The sequence below is a fragment of the Rhinoraja longicauda genome, chromosome 21 (genome assembly GCF_053455715.1).
Source record: "Rhinoraja longicauda isolate Sanriku21f chromosome 21, sRhiLon1.1, whole genome shotgun sequence".
Classification (NCBI taxonomy): domain Eukaryota; kingdom Metazoa; phylum Chordata; class Chondrichthyes; order Rajiformes; family Arhynchobatidae; genus Rhinoraja; species Rhinoraja longicauda.
Window position 1 is genome coordinate 33,193,173 of NC_135973.1, and position 21,784 is coordinate 33,214,956.

Sequence of the window (21,784 nt, forward strand, 5' to 3'; positions counted from 1 at the left end):
ATAATGTGGATAAATGTGAGGTTATCCACTTTGGCGGCAAGAACAGGAAAGCAGAGTATTACCTGAATGGTGACTGATTGGGAGAAGGGGAGATGCAACGTGACCTGGGTGTCATGGTGCACCAGTCATTGAAAGCAAGCATGCAGGTGCAGCAGGCAGTGAAGAAAGCGAATGGTATGTTGGCATTCATAGCAAGAGGATTTGAGTTTAGGAGCAGGGAGGTTCTGCTGCAGTTGTACAGGGCCTTGGTGAGACCGCACCTGGAGTACTGTGTGCAGTTTTGGTCTCCTAACCTGAGGAAAGACGTTCTTGCCTTAGAGGGAGTACAGAGAAGGTTCACCAGATTGATCCCTGGGATGGCGGGACTTACATATGAGGAAAGACTAGATAGACTGGGCTTGTACTCGCTGGAATTTAGAAGACTGAGGGGGGATCTTATAGAAACATATAAAATTCTTAAGGGGTTGGAGAGGCTAGATGCGGGAAGATTGTTCCCGATGTTGGGGGAGTCCAGAACCAGGGGTCACAGCTTAAGGATAAGGGGGAAGTCTTTTAGGACCGAGATGAGAAAACATTTCTTCACACAGAGAGTGGTGAGTCTGTGGAATTCTCTGCCACAGAAGGTAGTTGAGGCCAGTTCATTGGCTATATTTAAGAGGGAGTTAGATGTGGCCCTTTTTGCTAAAGGGATCAGGGGGTATGGAGAGAAGGCAGGTACAGGCTACTGAGCTGAATGATCAGCCATGATCATATTGAATGGCAGTGCAGGCTCGAAGGGCCGAATGGCCTACTCCTGCACCTATTTTCTATGTTTCTATGTTTCTATGTGACTGATGCACTAAGACACCCAGATCACGTTGTAAGTCCCCTTTTCCTAACTTGACACCATTCAAGTGGTATATATCGTTCTCGGACTCCTTGATATGTGGACTGAAGGGCTGACACTGATTGAGGGACCTTAGAGTCACCAGTGAGCACAATTTAATCAGGAGAATCTTTCCCCAAAAGGTCCATTTACCAGTGCCCACCTTACATAACATACTGTGGTGAGATCTTGGAAAAAGTTTTTATCCTGACTAAAAAGTTTGGTTGCCTGACTAGAAAGAGTACTAGATTTGAAATATGTGCTGGGTTTTGGCATTCTATAAAAAGGTACAAACCATGATAATGACTTCTTAAAGATGTCCCAATTTCACTACTTTTTTGACTTCAGATTTGGCACTGGCATTACATTGCACACCTATTTAGTGTAACAAAAATGTATAATGTCCAATTTCTAGAAATTCCAACCTAAGAAATTCTGAATTTGATCTTCTGAAACACATTTGATGTGAGTTGGTTGAAACTTATGCTTTCTTTATAACCGTGGGGGTTAAACCAGGACCTGACTTTAGAATATTTTCTACTGAAAATAACTGATTCGTTTTTTCCCACGTTAATCTTTCTTGGTTTAAATGAGTTATTTTCCTACAAGTTGAACATTAGTTCAACACACAACAAACAGACATAAAACCATTTCCAGGAACCCAACCTGTGATTTAACGTTTCCTGTTTTTAAGTGCTGAGAGTTGGTGCAGAGGTTTGAGTTCTGTGCTTGGATCGCCAATGGAAGCAGCAGCTGAGTTCCTGTCTGAGTGGTCAGTAAAGCATGGGGCTGAGCTTGAGAAAGAACAGTAGTCTGCGTTTGTCTTGCTGAATTTACGTAAAACTGAGAGAAGGCGTTCGTTTGCTCTGTAGTCACTGATGGCCCTTCTTGTTTCACAAGCATGGTATTTCCCTTGTTAGCATTCTGAATGTGTCCCCCCATGTTGATATTGGTTGGTGGGCCCAAGGATAGCCTAGAAACAGCCACTGGCTGCCTTGACATAGTATAGTTGGAGAGAGTGTTTTCTTCCTTGATGGAAGAGTTCAAATGCTTCTGATTCACAGTCACAGACTGTTGATGCTGGCATCTTTTCTCAATTTCCAACTGAATCTTCAATTCCTCCACCAATTTTTGTTCGTGCTCCAGCTTTCTCATAAGGTTTACAATCTGCCTCTCCTTCTCCTGCAGTTTTCGGTCCTTCTCGGTATCCACACTGGTCACATCAACTCCTTGCGCAGTAGAATTATTTCCAGCTGTGCTCGCCCCTACGCTGTCTTCATTAACTGCCATGTTCACAGGTGAAGTGTGGATTGCAAGCTGTGAGGGAGACACCATGGTTACCAGTTCAGTAAACATATCCGTAAGATTACTGTCATCGGTACTCAAATTAGATTGTTCTGAGGGAGCTGGAGAGGTGGGAGTTGGAGAGACCGAACTCTCATGAAACTGTAGATTGTTTGACATTGTGGTAATGGCTGCCTCTGTGGTCATTGTGGCACTACTAAGAGCAGCACTGGGAAATGTTGAAGTGGTTTGATTTCTTGGAATAGGAGATATAGAGACAGTTACTAGTGCTGTCGTGACAGGAGTGGTGCTTAGATCCTGGTATGACTTCAGTCTCTCGATCAGGTCGACCTTTGTACCAGATACTGGAAGTCCTCGCAGTTTCAGTTCCAACTTGAGCTCTGCCACCTGTACAACGTAGAGCAGAAGAGTCAACAATTAACAGGATAAATATTTCCAAGTTAAAATGAAATGTCAACATTTTGGAGGGGTAGACATTTCAATCATTGCAACTGGGCGGCACGGTGGCGCAGCGGTAGAGTTGCTGCCTTACAGCGCCGGAGACTCAGGTTCGATCCTGACTACGGGCGCCGTCTGTACGGAGTTTGTACGTTCTCCCCGTGACCTGCTTGGGTTTTCTCCGAGATCTTCGGTTTCCTCCCACACTCCAAAGACGTACAGGTTAATTGACTGGGTAAATGTAAAAATTGTCCCTCGTGTGTGTAGGATAGTGTTAATGTGTGGGGATCGCTGGGCGGCACGGACTCGGTGGGCCGATGGGCCTGTTTCCTCGCTGTATCTCTAAATCTAAAAAAACAGTGATAAATTGATACTAAAACAATAGCATAATTATTGAATATGAATAATGATTGATAGAGGAAAAGATGAGCTTGATGAGGAGACATGACTTGGGAAAAGATAAAGAACAATACAATGATGTATTGCAATGATGGTCAAAGTGCAGGAAACTGGAAATATGCCTCAAGGATCTCAGGAAGAGGAGGGAAGAAATAAGGACAAAAATCTGCTATTTCCAGGAGTATCAGTGTACTCAGAGTGTAAGAAAATGACTGCAGATGCTGGTACAAATCGAAGGTATTTATTTCACAAAATGCTGGAGTAACTCAGCAGGTCAGGCAGCATCTCAGGAGAGAAGGAATGGGTGACGTTTCGGGTCGAGACCCTTCTTCAGTCTGACACATAGGATAATGTGTCCACAACTCTGTACGGTATCCATGGAAAGGGAAAGTGCTGGTCGGGAACTTTTTTGCCTGGCAATATAGGGGAGGCAAAAGAATATTGGATACCACAATATTATTTTTTGAGGTGAATTAAGATAGGCCCTATTTTTTTTTTTTATTCGCCCCTAGGATCTAGATATTTCTAGCAATCTACAATTGCTGTTAAGAAGGTAGTGATGAGTAGGCTTCTTGACTGCAGCAATCCTTCTGGTGAATGTACTGTTTCGGTGGAGTTGAGTAGGGAGTTTAGTATTCATACCCGGCGGTATGAATATTGATTTCTCTAACTTCAAGTAACCCCCCTCTCTCTTTCCGTACTCCCCCCCCCCCCCCCCAGTGTTAATAATAATAATAATAATACATTACATTTATATAGCGCTTTTCATATACTCAAAGACGCTTTACAGGGATTTAGAGAACATAGGGAAGTGAATAAATAGATAAATAAGTAAACGAACAGAGAAAGGAGACAGAAGGTGGGGTGACCTTCAGTGGTTGAAGGCAGTACTGAATAGGTGAGACTTCAGTGATGTTTTGAATGTGGTGAGTGTGGAGGAGTCTCTGACGGTTTGAGGTAGTGAGTTCCATAGGGTGGGAGCAGCGATGGAGAAAGCCCTGTCCCCCCAGGATCCGAGTTTGGTCCGGAAGTGGGGGGATAGGAGATTGGCAGTAGCAGAGCGGAGGGTGCAGGTGGGAGTGTGCCTGTGGAGGAGGTTGGTCAGGTAGGATGGGGCCAGGTTATGGAGGGCTTTGTAGGTCATGAGGAGGATTTTGTACTGGATTCTCTGGGGGATGGGGAGCCAGTGGAGTTTGTAAAGGACAGGGGTGATATGGTCACGGATCGGGGTGTGGGTGAGCAGACGGAGTTTTCAATGTATTGAAGTTTACTGATGATTTTTGAGGGTGCGCCATAGAGGAGGCTGTTGCAGTAGTCCAGACGGGAGGTGATGAAGGCGTGGATGAGGGTTTCTGCAGCTGTGGAGGAGAGGCATGGACGGAGACGGGCAATGTTTTTGAGGTGGAAGAAGGCTGTCTTTGTGATGTGTTTGATGTGTTTGTCGAAGGAGAGGGTTTGATCAAAGATGATACCAAGATTCCGGATGTGAGGGGAGGTGGATACTGGGAGACCATCAATATTGAGGATGAAGTTTTGGGTGGATTTGGTGAGCGTTTTTGGACCAATGATGATGATTTCAGATTTGTTGCAGTTGAGTTTGAGGAAATTTGATTGAAGCCAAGATTTTATTTCAGTGATGCAGTTTGTCAGTGTAGAGTGTGTGGTGGTGGAGATTGACTTGGTGGAGATGAGGAGCTGGGTATCATCGGCGAAGCAGTGGAAGTTGAGACCATGACGGCGGATTAATTGACCAAGGGGGAACAGGTAGAGGATGAAGAGGAGGGGGCCAAGGACTGAGCCTTGGGGGACACCTTGGGGGAGGGTAGCGGTGGGGGATTTACAGTTGTTAATGGAGATGAACTGGTGCCTGTCACAGGATAGGGCTGTGCCGGTGATGTTAAAGGAGGTTTCAAGTCGGGCGAGGAGAATGGAGTGATTTATGGTGTCAAAGGCGGCGCTGAGGTCAAGTAGGATGAGGATGTTGAGGTTGCCAGCGTCGGAGGAGAGGAGAAGGTCATTTGTGATTTTGAGGAGCGCAGTTTCAGTACAGTGGTTGGAGCGGAATCCGGATTGGAAAGTTTCATACAGGTTATTGGTAGAGAGGTGGTATTTGAGTTGGGAAGCTACAGCACGTTCCAAAACTTTGGACAGAAAGGGTAGGTTGGAGATTGGTCTGAAGTTGTTTGGGGTGTCAGGGTTGAGACCAGGTTTTTTCAGAATGGGGGTGACAGCAGCGATTTTGAGGGATGGCGGGACGATGCCAGTGGACAGGGAGGAGTTTATTGTTGCAGTGATAAGTGGAGAGAGAGCAGGAAGGCAGGCCTTGACAAAGCTGGAGGGGATGGGGTCCAGAGAGCAGGTGGCAGTTTTTATTCCTGTGAAGAGGTCAGAGAGGTCGGTGGTGGAGACTGGGGAGAACTGAGGCTGGGATTGACACGATAAGGGGGGGCAGGTGGTTTGAGGTGGAGCAGGTGTGTTGGTGGTTAAGGTGCTGTAGATGTTGTCTATTTTGCTTTGGAAGAATGAAAGGAAAGTGGTGCATTTGTCAACTGTGAATGATTGGGAGATGGTGTCCAGGGGGCTGAGGAGTTTGTTTATTGTAGAGAAGAGTGTTTTTGGGTTTCCGGAGCCAGAGTGAATTATTTGAGAGTAGTAGGTGGAGTGGGCACGGGAGAGGGCATCTTTGTAGTGCTGCAGGTGGTCTTTGTAGGCTTGGGAGTGAATTGTGAGACCTGTTTTGTTGCGGAGTCTTTCAAGTTGGCGGGCATGAGTTTTCATCATGCGGAGTTCAGGGGTAAACCAGGGAGCAGAGTGGGTGAAGGAAACAGTTTTTGTTTTTATAGGTGCAAGCTGGTCGAGGCAGGAGGAGAGAGTGTGGTTGTAGTAGTCAGTGAGGTCAGAGGGGCTGTGGAGGTCAACGAAGGGAGAGGCGGACATTATTTCAGAGAGGGAGGATGAGAGCGAGGTAGGTGAAACAGAGTTCAGCTTACGGAAGTTGATTTTGCGTTTTTGCCTTGGAGCTGGGGTGGGAATGTTGACAGACATGGTGATGGCTAAGTGATCAGAGAGGGTGGGGTCGGAGCCAGAGAGGTGATGTAGATTTAGTCCAGTGGAGCAGATAAGGTCCAGAATGTGCCCACGGTTATGGGTGGGAAAATTTACGTGTTGAGTGAAGTTAAAGCAGTTGAGTATTTCAGTGAAGTCAGCGGTTATTGTGGAGTCAGTGGAGTCCATATGGATGTTGAAATCACCGAGGAGGAGGATTGAGGGGGAGAGAGAACAGAACTGGGTCAGAAAGTCAGAGAAGTCAGAAAGGAATGATGGGTGTGGTTTGGGAGGGCGGTAGACAACTGCCATGACTAATTGTGTGTGGCCAGAGAGTTTGAAAGCCAGGAGTTCAAATGAAGGAGCAGATGAGATGGAGATGAGGCTGATCTTGAAGTCCTGTCGGTGAATTACGGCAATCCCACCACCTCGGCCTTCCGAGCGTGGTTTATTGATGTAGGAGTATCCGTTGGGTGTAGTGAGGTTGAGTGGGAGGTAGTCCAGAGGTTGTTGCCAGGTTTCTGTCAGACAGAGGAAGTCCAGTTTATTTTCCAGGATGAAGTCATTCAGAATGTGGCTTTTATTGTTGAGGGACCAGATATTTAACAGAGTGAGCTTCACGTTGTACTAGTCTCACTTGTCCTGGTCAGTTCCATTGTCTATAACTTGTTTTCACCCAGCCCACAGCTAACAATGGACCGTTTCCATGATCATTGTTACTTTTTTGCATATCATTCACTTCTTTGCTCCATATCTTTCTATGTCTCTCAATAGACAATAGGTGCAGGAGGAGGCCTTCTCGTTTCCCTTTCCCCTGATTCTCAGTATGAAGAAGGGTCTCGACCGAAATGTGACCCATCCCTCTCTCCAGAGATGCTGCCTGTCCTGCTGAATAACTCCAGGATTTTATGTCTATCTTCGGTGTAAACCAGCATCTGCAGTTCCTTCCTACTCATTACGAGTTTCAGTGCCCGGCGCGGCTCGGCCGCTGGACTTAACATCGCCCGGTGTGGCCGTGGGACGTTTCGGTGCCCGGGGTGGCTCGGCCGCTGGACTTAACATCGCCCGGTGTGGCCGCGGGACGTTTCGGTGCCCGGGGCGGCTCGGCCGCGGGGCCTTCCATCCCCTTGCGGGGGCTGTGCGTGTTGTTTGCCTCGGTAGGGGTCGAGCTGCCTGTCCGTGGGTGCGGGGGGAAGAGAGGGGAAGTTTTGTTGCCTCCATCACAGTGAGGGGGTGTTTGGAGTCACTGTGATGGATGTTTGTGTTGGGGTCGGGTGTCCTGTGTTCTTTTCTTTTTTGTGGTGTCTTGTGACTGCTGAAATTTCGCTCGGTGTTTGTGCCGAGTGACAATAAAGTGTTGTTATACTGTTATGTTATACGAGTTGTTGGCACTGCATTCATCGGAGAAAGTGGAGAGTGTTTCATCACACTCCTTACTTGCATCTTGTAGATTTTTTTAGATTTAGATTTAGATTCTACAGCGCGGAAACAGGCCCTTTCGGCCCACCAAGTCCACGCCGCCCAGCGATCCCCGCACATTTAACACTATCCTACACACACCAGGGACAATTTTTACATTTACCCAGTCAATTAACCTACAAACCTGCACGTCTCTGGAGTGTGGGAGGAAACAGAAGATCTCGGAGAAAACCCACGCAGGTCACGGGGAGAATATACAAACTCCATACAGACGGTGCCTGTAGTCAGGATCGAACCTGAGTCTCCGGCGCTGCATTCGCTGTAAGGCAGCAACTCTACCGCTGCGCCACCGTGCCGCCCTGCTGCAGAGGCTTTCAGGTATCAGAGTTAGGCACCCAGTAACATCCATACCTTTGGTGATTATTGAAATTAGACTTTTTGGGTAGTAATTAGCCCGATTAGATTTGTCCTGCTTTTGTGAACTTGTACACCATGGCAATTTTCCATATTTTGGGGTAGATACCATGTGAACTACAACTACAACAGTGTTATCAAAAATATATTTACTTTAACCTTAAAAGTATTCCTGCCTTTAGCATAGACTAAACATATAATTTCAGCAAGTTTAAGAAACATAGGAAATAGGTGCAGGAGTAGGCCATTCGGTCCTTCGAGCCAGCACCACCATTCAATATGACCATGGCTGATCATCCAAAATCAGTACCCCGTTCCTGCTTTTTCCCCATATCCCTTGATTCCCTTAGCCCCAAGAGCTAAATCTAACTCTCACTTGAAAACATCCAGTGAATTGGCCTCCACTGCCTTCTGTGGCAGAGAATTCCACAGATTCACAACTCTCTGGGTGAAAAAGTTTTTCCTCATCTCAGTTCTAAATGGCCTACCCCTTATTCTTAAACTGTGACCCCTGGTTCTGGACTCCCCCAACATCGGGAACATTTTTCCTGCATCCACCCTGTCCAATTCTTTAAAATTAATAAAACTAAATAAGAAACAATGAAAGCTTTTTTTAACAATTAAATCATGAAGTAAATGAAGCAGAAAGCTGTTGACTGGAAGCACACAGAAGGTGGCAGTACAGCACCACAGAACCTATATTCCATGCCCAAAGAGAAGCACAATCTGATCTCCAAAAGATACATATTAATTACCTCAGAATGAAAGCAATTGCTTCAAATGAAACATGCCTGCTCTAAAATAGAATACTTTGTATAAAATGAAACAGGAAACAGATGTCCAAGTTAAAAGTACAGCTGACAAGACCATTTGGAGACAGGTTTTATGCAATTTTATTTACATTGCATCTTTGTGTAAGTGTAGTTCTCTATCTAAACAGTACAGACAATAACAAGAACAAATTAAATATAATTATACATCTCATCAGAACTTATTTTAAGTAGAGAACATACATTTTGGAATCGTTCTAATGTTTCTACCTTCATATCATCCAGGTTAGAAGGAAGGATTCCCAGCTTTCTGCACGGCGTGTTGAGCCTTGTGGCACATGCTGCTGCTGCCGCCTGTTGGCAGTTAGCCAACGAATTGCATGTGGACATATTGCTGGTTATCTGGTTATCATTGGATGGCCTGGGTAAGGATACAGGTACAATAACCAATGTAAAACAATAATCTTGTTAACACAGAACTCTCAACAATACCAAATCAACACTGATCATGCAATAATCTTTTACTTGGGTGCCTTCTGTGTTTGATTGAAGCATTCTCAAAGCAAACATCTTTATTTAATTTATTTTTATGTAAAGATTAGCAAAAGATCATATATATTTAATCAACTTTAGGGGTGCTAGGTATATGGGATGAGCTGCCAGAGTAGGTAGTTGAAGCTGGTACAATAACAACATCTAAAACACATGGGGCACCTCAGCAAAAACAAAATCTACAGAGGTATATAAATGGCAGGCAACACTTGTATCTGTTGGAAAATCAATCCTGTAGAACCTCAAGAAGCTATGTAAACTTATGAACTGTGTACACTCTAATAACCTTCAGAAGCACACAAGAAAAGTACTTTCATCCTAAAATCAAATCTAATCTATGATTTGACTCTTGGATGAGAGACAGGTGTTTTTATTCAATAATGGGGAAACTGCAAGAAAAACCTCTTAAGATACACAGACATAAGTGTGTGAAATACGTCGAGGCCAAATTTGCAAAACACGTTGAAAGGAGATATGAAAGGGAATCACCTGGAGTGTGCTACATACTTTGGTGGTGCAGGGAGAATGGCTGGATAGTTGTAATGTTGCTGTTGTTGACTGAGGATCTGCAGCTGGAGGAAAAGTTGCTGCTGTTGCAGGAGACGGGAATAGTTTGTATCCATGGGAAGTTCAATTTTCTCGTGTTTCTTGTCTGGTGGGACATATTGGTGGTACTTGAGCTGCTTCACCCTGGGTTTTGGATCCTTGTTTTTCTTGCTGCGATTCTTATCATTTGCACTTTTGGGTTGGCTTTGCTAGTGTAAAATTGATGTCAATTCCAGATTAGTGTGTACGCATCATAAATCCTGATCTTAACCATATAAATAAATCACAATGAAATAAACCGCACTTGCAATTCAATTAATACTTAACATTAGCACAAAAGGGTTAAAATTCTTCTAAATGCTAAAATCTGAGATATACATAAGATGGTAGTACACTTTGTATTACCTTTTTTTAATTTCTATTATGAACAACAGTAATTTCACTTATCGAGTTTTTGAACCGAGCATTTGTTTTCACAGCAATGTGTACAGTCTCCATAGTCTAACAATCAGAACGTAAATACATTAAAAAAACTCTTCAAGTATTACTTTGGAGTTGAATTTCTGAAAACAGCAAAGTGTTAATCGTTTGATAGAGCAGAGCTACATTCGGCTGCTGTGAAAATTTGAAAACATGTTGTTGAAAACATATACAAGAACTGTTCACAAACTGAGCAGGAAAGGAAGTCTGGCTAGTTTATCTCGCACACCTGCCAACACACTGTAGGAATGAGATCATTTTGTCAGAAGAGGGTTTTTTTGTGTTTTTGCTGCATTATGCTTGTGGGGCTGATGTAATACCATTACTAACATCCCAAGGTCAGTGTAATATCAAGGCTGCTGATCTAACTTCCCGTCTATTTACATGAGACAAAGGGTAATATGACCACAATTGATATGTTCTATCAAAAAGTATTTTTTGAGAGAGCTCTGCTATCTCTTGTACAGTTGCCCCGTTATTGCTCTAATATAATAATACAAAAGGTAGCATAATCCCACTTCATCAAACAATTTGAAATTATGTCGTTTACTTAACTAAATCAAATATTTCCATGGGGTATTACCTGACAAAAAAATAGACACAAAGCCATACAAAGATAAATGTATGTATATGTTTCTGGGAGTTCTATAATTCATGCACAGCTCAGCAACCAGTTGGTATCTCAACATCCCCAACACAAATGAAACTGGAGCTATTCTAGCATGAATCATATGATAAAGGTTTGAACATACCTTAACTAGGGTTGGAGTAGTCTTGCTTGAGGAAGATATACTTATAGAGAGAGTGGTATTTATTGAACGCATACTTTGCTGATCAGTTAGAGGAGCTGGTTTCAGGAAGTCAGGCATTGGCTGTGGATGGTACTAGAAAAAAAATGGAAATCAAGGGTATTAGTACAAATATGAAAATATCTCTTTAATCCAAGAGATTCTGTGAATACATCATGTATAGTAAAGGACTAGGTCGAGTATTTTTTAAACTGAAGCACCATTGTTTAAAAGTAATGGTGGGAAAGACCCTTTCTACAATGAAATAATAAAATAAAAATACCAATGTGTAAAGATGATGCTCGAGTGAAGATGATCCTCTTAAAATATGGATCGTTGGTATTTTCAGTCAAAAAGGAAGCAAACTTGATAAACTGATTTTACTTACATTTTTCTGACAGTACATTTTAAAATGATTCTTATTTCCACAGCCTTTCAGTCAAATAACCCATTTCACTTGTTTGAACAATATTAAAGGCAAACCTATGCACCCAGAGGTCCTTGCTGAGTCCAATGGGTATACCAGAAGAACACAACAATAAGCATCAATAATGACTTTGGGACTTGGCTGCAAATTTCAAGGCTTGAAGATTTTCAGAAAATCGGTATTCCTTTCAGACTCTGAGACATTGGTTGCCTGAGGATTGTGGCCAAGACTGAGGGTGACAGTCATGAAGTTGCAAATGGGGCGGGGGCACCTCTGGCAAAGATTTGTCAGAGGAGGAAAATTGGAGGAACACCACACTTGGTCTTGTGAAGGAAAGAACAGCAGATGCTGGTTTAAACCAAAGATAGACACAAAATGCTGGAGTAACTCAGCGGGACAGGCAGCATCTCTGGAGAAAAGGAATAGATAACGTTTCGGGTCGAGATCCTTCTTCAGGCTGGAATTGACGGGGGGGAAAAAGGGACAAAAATAAATGAAGAGATGGAGGCTGTTTTTTGTCAGTGGTGGTGGGAAAGAATAGATTGGGTTGTGGTTAATCTGTAACAGACATTTCCATTGGCCACTCCTTTATCTCCTCATCTGTCTCAATCCACTGAATTAGGATAGTGGAGTGAGACATTTCATGGAATAAGCCTGTTGAAGACACTGAATTAGTACAAAAGCAAGTAATTTTGCAAAATATCCAAGTGATCCAGTGATTGTATGAATCCTTTCTGCACTGTTTAAATCGAGGCCATAAGAGGCCAGATGCCCAGGACATGGGTCCCATTGACGTATGCATTAATCTACCCCGTAGAGAAAGAACCATGTGCTCCTGGGATTATACATGCACAGTTGTTTAAAATTGGAACAATGTTCAAGCAAAAATTGTTTATTGCTTTTGCATTCCTTCTGGGGGTGGTGCAACATTCGAAGGGGGCAGAGGGGGGAGGGGAGGCAGAGGGGGGAGGGGAGGGAGGAGGGGGGAGGGAGGAGGGGGGGAGGGAGGAGGAGAGGGGAGGGGGAGGGAGAGAGGGGAAGGGGAGGGAGAGAGGGGAAGGGGAGGGAGAGAGGGGGGAGAGGGGTGGGGGGAGGGGAGAGGGGTGTGGGGAGGGGAGAGGGGAAGGGGAGGGAGAGGGGAAGGGGAGGGAGAGGGGAAGGGGAGGGGGAGGAGCAGGAAGGGGAGAGGGGAGTGGGGGAGAGGGAGAGGGGGAGAGGGAGGGGGGGAAGCGGGAAGGGGGAGTGGGAAGGGGGAGGGAGGGGGGGAGAGAGAGGAGAGGGAGGGGGGGGGGGAGGAGAGGGTGCTGCACCAATATAGGAGAGGTTTGGGCCCAACGGGTCCACTTGGTCTAGTCTGTTATAAGATTTCTATGCTTCATGTGACAGCTGGTATAAGATTCAGTGTGTTGAAAGTGTCAGTATCAGATCTGCCCTCTATCTCATATCTATTCTCAAATACCCATTTGACCGTTGAGATTGTGGATCAGGTTGTCAACACTGCAATGGACAATATTATGACCCTGATCAACTCAAGAAATGATAGAGCAAAGAACAAGCAAGTCAGCACAGGATTAATTTAATTATCAAAAGGTCATTTCAGAGGCACTCACTGCATCCGTGAATGAGCCAATTACAATCTGCAGGGAGCTGCCAGACTGCCAGCTTTAAATATGTGAGCTATTTGGCATGTTTCATATGTGCCATATCAGTTATGTTTTTCTCTGTATCTGTGTCCAGTAAGTGCCTGTTAGCAGGTTCACTTTGACCCTGTGATGCCTCCTGTATAGATGTACTGTATGGTTTATATAGCTCTCTCCAGCTCAAATATCTCTACACTAACAAAGTCAATGTTCTGTGACTGCTGTTGAGCCTGTCACCATCGGGAAATCTCCTAGCTGGGGAGAACAGTGTGGGAAAACAAAGATAGAGGGTGGCATCGACTTCTCTCACATCGAACATGAGGTCAGAGAGACTGTAGGATCTGGGCAGTCTATTAGCACCTGGAGCAGCTAGTGCCATTCTCCAGCAAGATCCTGGCTCATGGTGCAATCCAGAGCTCATTCCCAGCTCATTGTGCTAGCCAAAGATTCCCCAGATCATTGTGCCAGCCAGACCTCATTCCCCAGCTCCTGGTGCCAGCCATTCATTCCCCAGCTCCTGGTGCCAGCCAGACCTCATTCCCCAGATCATTGCGCTAGCCAGAGTGCATCCTTGAGCACATCTCAATTCTAAATAGTTGCACTGCTTGCACTGGGCTGCCCAAGACCAACCCTCACTGGCCACCTCACCCACCTCAAGGCATGAGCCTTTGCTGAGGATTTTGTGCCAGGTACCTAACCTACCACAGCACGGAGGACAAGATTTCATGTTAGGTTTTCAGCACAAGGGTATGCCGTTTGAGCGGGTGTCCCTTTAAAGATAAGAATAGTACCTATCTTCCACCTACATTCCTCCCTCTAGCTTCACAATGATCAATTCTTCAATCCTTTTGTCTCGTACCGTCTGTCTTTTCATCTCTGGCCTTTGTGCAACCATCTGCTTATCAAAACCTCCCCCTCACCTGAATCAACCTATTACCTGCCGGGCTTTGTCTCTCCCCTGTACATTCAGTCTAAAGAAGAGACCATGACCCAGAACACCCCCCTTATCCATGTTCTCCAGAGATGCTGTCCGACCCACGGAGTTACTCCAGGACTTTGTGTCTTGTTTTGTAAACCAGCATCAGTGGTTCCTTGTTTCTAGTACGCACACTTGAGATTTTATATTCCAGGAGCAGGAATTCTATGAGGAATCAGTGCTCTGTGCAATTGCGTGGCGCGAGCTGAGAGTATAAAGACAAAAACAGTGATTCCCTGTTGTCACATTGTGGTCTGCACACCCAACCTTTTTTATTCACTCCCCAACTAGATGATGGAGCACTCACTTGAATGATGGTGTTTGGTACAGGTGAGGATGAGGATGACGACGGCTCATTCACTTTGGCTTCCACTGGAGAAGGAGCTGAGCTCTGTGACTCCTGGCTCCCAGGCTGCTCTGGGGACAAGGCATCGCTGCTGTCTTCATCCATTGAGAAGGTGTCTGTTTTGGGGTAATGGACCTGTCCTACTGCAAAAATAAATACATATCAGTACCTCATTTACGCAACATGGTCTTCAAAGTGGAAACCAGGAAGTGTTTCTTATTTATTGAGTGGACCGTTTCCTAAACAAAACTGTCAGTGCAGAAATATTTGCCATTTATTATACTATATTTTTATTTATTGGCAACCATCTCAAAGCTGAAACACTGCTCGAAAGCTGCATAATTTTGTTTGACACATCTGCTAAAATTCTCTCCCAAATTATGCCAACTGGTTTCTCAAATATACATTCATCAGTCAAGCCTTCCATAAATTAAATATAACCAGAATGCCCTTAAAACCAAAGGGGCCAAGATATCTACTGACCAAATCCATGGTGATTTAATGAGTTGAGACAGGACAACAATTGGTTCCCAAGGTTTCAGGACTCTTTACCAAGAGTTTTCCAAACAATTGTCTTTTAATATTTGAGATTTGACATGACTGCAGAATTCAATCAAAACAAAGCAGCAATCACACCACAAAATCACTAGCACAGTGTAAGATTCTACAAATAGCTATGTAATGATGATCAAATAATTTATTTATGTGCTGTTGGATGTGACAGCTCAATAGCCTTTCTGTAATTGGATAATAAATTCACAGATACATTGTTTAAGCCTGTAACTGGTCCAAAAAGGAAGAAATAAGCAGAATCACAGAGATAGAAACTATCCATAGATTATGTGATGTCCAGTACTGGAATGCGATGTTATATATGGCCTGCATTAATTTCCCCAAAGCTTCTGACTCTGATTTTAAGAGAGGCAGTGTCAAGCACGGATGCAACATTGCTCCAATGCTTTCTCAATCGTTCTTGTGCAATGTTGCCATTCACTCCCAACAAGCTTCCTGTTGGGAGTTTTGTTAGTCTGTAGGACAATGGAAACTTTTTAATTTAGCTTGTCTCCACTCCAGACTATGGTCACGCCAACCTTAGTCATTCGATTGCAGTAAGCATATAATGACTGGACATATCACGTTTAGAGACAAAGCTGATTGGATTAGTTGAACCCAAAGGATTTACTGTCAGCTCAAATTAAGCAGCTGAGTGAGCATGTATGTATAGTGAACTGAAGGCAGATAGGAGGCCTTCACTTCCTCCCTTCTCTCCAAGTGACTTTTGCAGATTTCAATCGGGGCACATAGCAAGCAGGGCGAGAGGTAGGTTACAAACGCAATGGGTTATTGAAGCAGCATGACCGAGAAAAAGGCATGACATTCAAGGCAATGTGGTGGGTTTAAAGTGGCTCTTAAATTACAAGCCTTTTGAGGTAATGAGCCACAATTTGGGAGGCTCTGCACAAAAGGTTAAATATTTGTCAGTATCTCATGTTTGATTAATATCTAGCAGGGTGGGGGTAGGGGTAATGTAGAGTAGAAATGATTGGGGCAAAATTTAACTGAAGTGTACAGAGTAGTCCACAATACTTAATTAGGTTCAAAACATTTAAGAAGCGGAGTAAATCCAATCAAACATAAACAGAAAATAGGTGCAGGAGGGGGCCATTCGGTCCTTCGAGCCAGCAACACCATTCATTGTGATCATGGGTGATCATCCACAATCAGTAACCCGTGTCTGCCTTCTCCCCATATCCCTTGATTCCACTAGCCCCAAGAGCTCTATCTAACTCTCTCTTAAATCCATCCAGTGATTTGGCCTCTACTGCCCTCTGTGGCAGAGAATTCCACAAATTCACAACTCTCTGGGTGAAAACAGGTCCTTCTCACCTCAGTTTTAAATGGCCTCCCCTTTATTCTTAGACTGTGGCCCCTGGTTCTGGACTCCCCCAACATTGGGAACATTTTTCCTGCATCTAGCTTGTCCAGTCCTTTTATAATTTTATATGTCTCTATAAGATCCCCTCTCATCCTTCTAAACTCCAGTGAATACAAGCCTAGTCTTTTCAATCTTTCCTCATATGACAGTCCCGCCATCCCAGGGATCAATCTCGTGAACCTATGCTGCACTGCCTCAATTACAAGGATGTCCTTCCTCAAATTAGGAGACCAAAACTGTACACAATACTCCAGATGTGGTCTTACCAGGGCCCTATACAACTGCAGAAGAACCTCTTTACTCCTATACTGAAATCCTCACGTTATGAAGGCCAACATGCCATTAGCTTTCTTCACTGCCTGCTGTACCTGCATGCCAACTTTCAGTGACTGGTGTACAAGGACACCCAGGTCTCGCTGCACCTCCCCCTTACCTAACCTGACACCTTTGAGATAATAATCTGCCTCCTTGTTTTTGCCACCAAACAAATATGATTCTAATTAATTTGGGTGTGTTTTACTATAAACCCTCTGTTAGAAAAATTCCGGATGATTTGCAGGGAATGGAGTGATATGGATCATATGCAGGCAGGTGAGATTAGTTTGTCGTGGCATTATATTTGGCACAGACCTTGTGTTGCCAAAGGGCCTGTTCCTGTGCTGTACTTTTCTCTGTTCTGTTTTATGAACCACCCTCAAAAATAATGAGTGAAATTTGAACTGTATACATTGTCAAGGCGCTCAGTTACTCAGCACCACTATATTAATCTTCTGGATAAATCAATGTGTTTGCCTGACTTACCCAGATTATTTCCCACAGATATTTCTCATAAGATGAAGAACGTAGTGATGTTTGAATCGCTTTTCAGCATTTTAACGGTCAACATACCACAACTGAATAGCTTTCAATTTGCCATTTAAAATGGTATGTGACTTTTCATAACTATATCTGAGAAATATTAAACTTAATTAAGTACAAAATCTAGTGATTACATTTTGCAAGTACAAATGCATAAATTTCTCAATGTTTTTCCATTTACAAGTGTTCACACTGTGTTTTGCAACCGCCACTCATTCTAAAACTCATTTTGGTCTGAGCTGTCATAAATCTATTTGTATCGGTGCAGTTTCTAGTTATTTGAGTAGCAATGCAAGAGATATGTACAAGATCCAGTTACATATTAATTGATAGTTTCCCATCATAAATACTTACATTAAAATAACTTATTAATCTGAATACCACTGACCTAATTAATGGGTTCTATTGAAACCGATTGCTTTCCTACCAATTGCACTGTTTTTACATTAAGAATCTGTGTTCAGAAAAATGTGAAATTATTATTTAGTATTGAAAGCTGTACTGGAAGAATGACATGACAAGAAGGAACAGCCACACTTTGCTTTTAAGTTATTTCTGGTCAGAAGTTTCACTTTATAATTAGTAACATGACTAGTAAAGTTTTTCCACCAGCATGTCAGCAGAGTTGTCTTTATTTATATATGCCAGCTGGACTGCTGTCTCACACACTGTAAAATAATCACTGGGAAAAGCATCCAATTACACAGCACTGACGGCTTTCTTCACAGACAATGGGCAGACGCAGCCTCAAATTCTTCCCAGTCCATGTGATATAACAAACCTTTGCCAGCACATGCAGCAGAATATGCTCACAAACAACCTTCACGCAACCCCAGGTAACGATATTAGAACCCGGATGGCTACCAGGCATTGAAATTGAGGGTGGCCACGGTGGCGCAGCGGTAGAGCTGTTGCCTTACAGTGCTTGCAGCGCCAGAGACCCGGCTTCGATCCCAACTATGGGTGCTGTCTGTGTGGAGTTTGTACGTTCGCCCCGTGACCGCGTGGGTTTTCTCCGATATCTTCAGTTTCCTCCCACATTCCAAAGACATACAAGTATGTAGGTTGATTGACTTGGTGTATGTGTAAAATTGTCCTTAGTGTGTGTATGAGAGTGTTAATGTGCGAGGATCGCTGGTCGGTGTGGATTCGGTGGGCCTGTTTCTCTCCAGTTTATCTCTAAACTAAACTAAATAAAAACTCAAGAATATTTATGTCAACAGATAAAGAGCCATAAAATTAATTTGTAACAAGGCTTCAACAAATTGTAGACACAAAATGCTGGAGTAACTCAGCGGGACAGGCAGCATCTCTGGAGAGAAGGAATGGGTGACGTTTCTGATCGAGACCCTTCTTCAGATGGTAAATTCAATTCAGATTCAAATGGTATTGACACATTATTTACATTAGCTGTTGATTTTGGAACTGCTAATTATAAACATTACTTAACCGTTTCTTGTTGTACCTGACAAAATCAGCATTGATACCCATATAGATATGAGTAAAAAGCACTTTTTCTAGTGCACGTTATTCTGCATTGAAAATAATCTTTTCAGTTTTATATTTTGCTCAGTGTGGAAATGGTTCAATAAAGCCAGGGAGGTTCCCACGTTTGATGTGCAATACTAGTTGAGCACAGAGAGTGCAATTAATAACAATAATAATAATTTTGGAGTGGCACAGTGGCGCAGCTGGTAGAGTTGCCGCCTCACAGCGCCGGAGGCCAGGGTTTGATCCTAATCTCAGTTGCTATCTGTATGGAATTTACATGTTCTTGGTTTTTACTCCGGATGGTCGGGTTTCCTCCCACATCCCAAAGACATGTGGGTTTTATAAATCAATTGGCCTCTGTAAATTGCCTCTAGTACGTAGGGTGTGGAAGCAAAAGTGGAATAACACAGAATTAGCGTGAATGGGAGACCGATAGTCGATGTGGACTCAATGGGACGGAGCATCGGTTTTCATGCTGTATCTATAATCTAAACTAAACACACATAGGGTCATACAGCAGAGATGCAGGTCCTTTCGTCCATCTTGTCCTTGCCGACCAAGATGCCCCATCTAATCCTGTCCCATTTGCCTGCATTTGGCCCAGATCCCTTAACACAGTTCCTATCCATGTACTCGTGGATGACTTTTAAATGCTGTTATAGTTCCTGCCTCAACTACCTCCTCTGGCAGTTTGTTTGATATACCCATCACTCTCTGAGTGATAAAGTTGTTCCTCGGGTTCCTATGAAATCTTTCCCCTCTCACCTTAAAACCTATATCCCCTGGTGATTGATTCCCCTGCCCTGGGTAAAAGGCTCTGTGTAATTCATCCTAACTATTCCCTTCGTGATTGTATACACTTTGTGACAGTGTTGCCTCCTTCTGATCGCTATCACTAGCTGACTGGCCAGGGGAGGCCAATCAGCACCATTGGTAATAGCTGGGTCCAATTAGCTGTTATTAGTTTGGCTACCTGAACCTTGTCAGCCCACTCCATATAAAACCGAAGCATTCTAGCCTGAGGAGAGAGGAGAGAAGGGAGAAGAAAGAGAGGAAGGATGGGAGAGAGGAAGGATGGGAGAGAGGAAGGATGGGAGAGAGGAAGGATGGGAGAGAGGAAGGATGGGAGAGAGGAAGGATGGGAGAGAGGAAGGATGGGAGAGAGGAAGGATGGGAGAGAGGAAGGATGGGAGAGAGGAAGGATGGGAGAGAGGAAGGATGGGAGAGAGGAAGGATGGGAGAGAGGAAGGATGGGAGAGAGGAAGGATGGGAGAGAGGAAGGATGGGAGAGAGGAAGGATGGGAGAGAGGAAGGATGGGAGAGAGGAAGGATGGGAGAGAGGAAGGATGGGAGAGAGGAAGGATGGGAGAGAGGAAGGTAGGTAAAGTGGGGAGCCTCCCTGTTAGCTGTGTTCCCTTCCCAGATTCGAGGATGACTGAGCCACTGGGACTACCCCGAGACCCCAGCACCACTGTATGGCCAAGACTGGGCTGCCGGGAAGCCAGCGCCTCTACAGAGCCAAGACTGGACGGCTGGTGCAAGCCTAAGATGCCAATGTCTGTTCCTGCCAACGGAAAACAAGGGACCGCACCCACGCATACACGGAGGCAAAAAAGCTGAGCTGCCAGGATAGGCCCAAGACCACCAGTGCCTCATCTCGAGGCAAACTGAATAGCACGGAGCAGTCGAAGATCTCCATGTCTTCTCCTTCAAAGACCAGGTCTGAGTTGCTGTGACAAGCTTGAGATCACCACCACATATGCACCCTGACGGTTCCAGACTTTCTTACCATTGTAAATAAAATATATAGGCTTTCACCCTACTGCAAGTATCGGTGTGGTCACTATCAAACCCGGCAATGACCCCAACACTACAACCTCTATAAGATTACCTCTTAGCCTCCTACGCTCCAAGGAATTAATCCTAGCCTGCCCAACCTTTCCCTATAGCTGAGGCCCTTGAGTCCTAGCAACATCCTTGTAAAACCTCTCTGCAGCACTTGTTGCAGTACATGGATAGGACAAGTTTGGAGGGATATGGACCAAACGCAGGCAGGTGGGACTAGTGTAGCCGGGACATGTTGGCTGGTGTGAGCAAGTTGGGCTGAAGGGCCTGTTTCCACACTGTATCACTATGACTCTATGACTCTAAGCTGTAACGAGTGCAGAGAAAATTTCGGAGAACGTTTCCAAGACTCAAGAGATTGAGTTAAAGTGAGAGGTTGGGCAGGCTAAACCTTTATTCCTTGCTGTGCAGGAGACTGAAGGGTGATCTTATAGAGGTGCAAAAATCACAAGAGGCATAGATATGGTGAATGCAACAAATGTTTCCCCAGAGAAGGAGAATTAAAAAAAAAACTAGAGGACATTGGTTTAAGGTGAGAGGAAAGATTTAAAAGGGACCTGTGGGGTAACTTCTTCATAAAGAGAGTGGTTAGTATATGGAACAAATTGCCAGAGAAGGTTGTTGAGGCAGGTATAATAACAATATTTAGTAGACATTTGGACAGATGCAAGGATAGGAAAACTTTGGAGGGATATGTGCCAAATACTGGCAGATGAGACTATCTTAGATAGGCATCTTGGTTGGCATGGGGGAGTTGGGCTGAAGGGCTTGTTTCCGTGAGTATGACTCAGATAGGAACCATGGAGGTTGCAGCGAATTGTATCATAGGCTGAAGAATCCAGCGTGAGAAATGTAACTATGATCTTAACAAGAGGGATTATGCTAATGCAAGAAGTACAAATCTCCCTTTCAATCTCAGATCATCATGGTAAGCAATTAAGGAGAAATCAAGAGATTCTTCAAACTAAAGTTGTTTAGAAAGCGAGTCAGAGGGAAAACAGCATGTGGAATCTGCTCCTGTTGTAGTCACTATACAATATATTTTTATTGTCATTGTACCCAGGGGTACAACGAGATTGGGAATGCGCCTCCCATACGATGCAATAATTTAAGTAATTTAGACAGCAGCAACCCAACGAAACGAAACAGTTGTAACAGTTTTGGACAGGGTAAAGTGCAAGTTGATCTATGCGTTGTGGCCATCCGGCTCAGCAGGACCGGTTCATAGCAGCTATGGCCCTGGG

General features: G+C 44.2%; 1 protein-coding gene across 6 annotated transcripts in view; it reads right to left on the bottom strand.

The window, feature by feature from the left end:
• The window catches only part of mrtfba (myocardin related transcription factor Ba), a 163,753-nt gene that overhangs the window by 16,184 nt on the left and 125,785 nt on the right, over window positions 1–21,784 (bottom strand). For 4 of the 6 annotated variants that reach the window (XM_078418297.1, XM_078418293.1, XM_078418298.1 and 1 more), the window contains 5 exons: window positions 14,372–14,553; window positions 10,986–11,117; window positions 9,697–9,962; window positions 8,926–9,076; window positions 1,532–2,557 (listed from right to left, as the gene is read on the bottom strand). In XM_078418297.1, coding sequence (XP_078274423.1) covers window positions 1,532–2,557; window positions 8,926–9,076; window positions 9,697–9,962; window positions 10,986–11,117; window positions 14,372–14,553 — 1,757 coding nt within the window. The remainder of the gene's footprint in view (window positions 1–1,531; window positions 2,558–8,925; window positions 9,077–9,696; window positions 9,963–10,985; window positions 11,118–14,371; window positions 14,554–21,784) is intronic. The other 2 variants (XM_078418294.1, XM_078418295.1) reach the window with 2 other exon arrangements.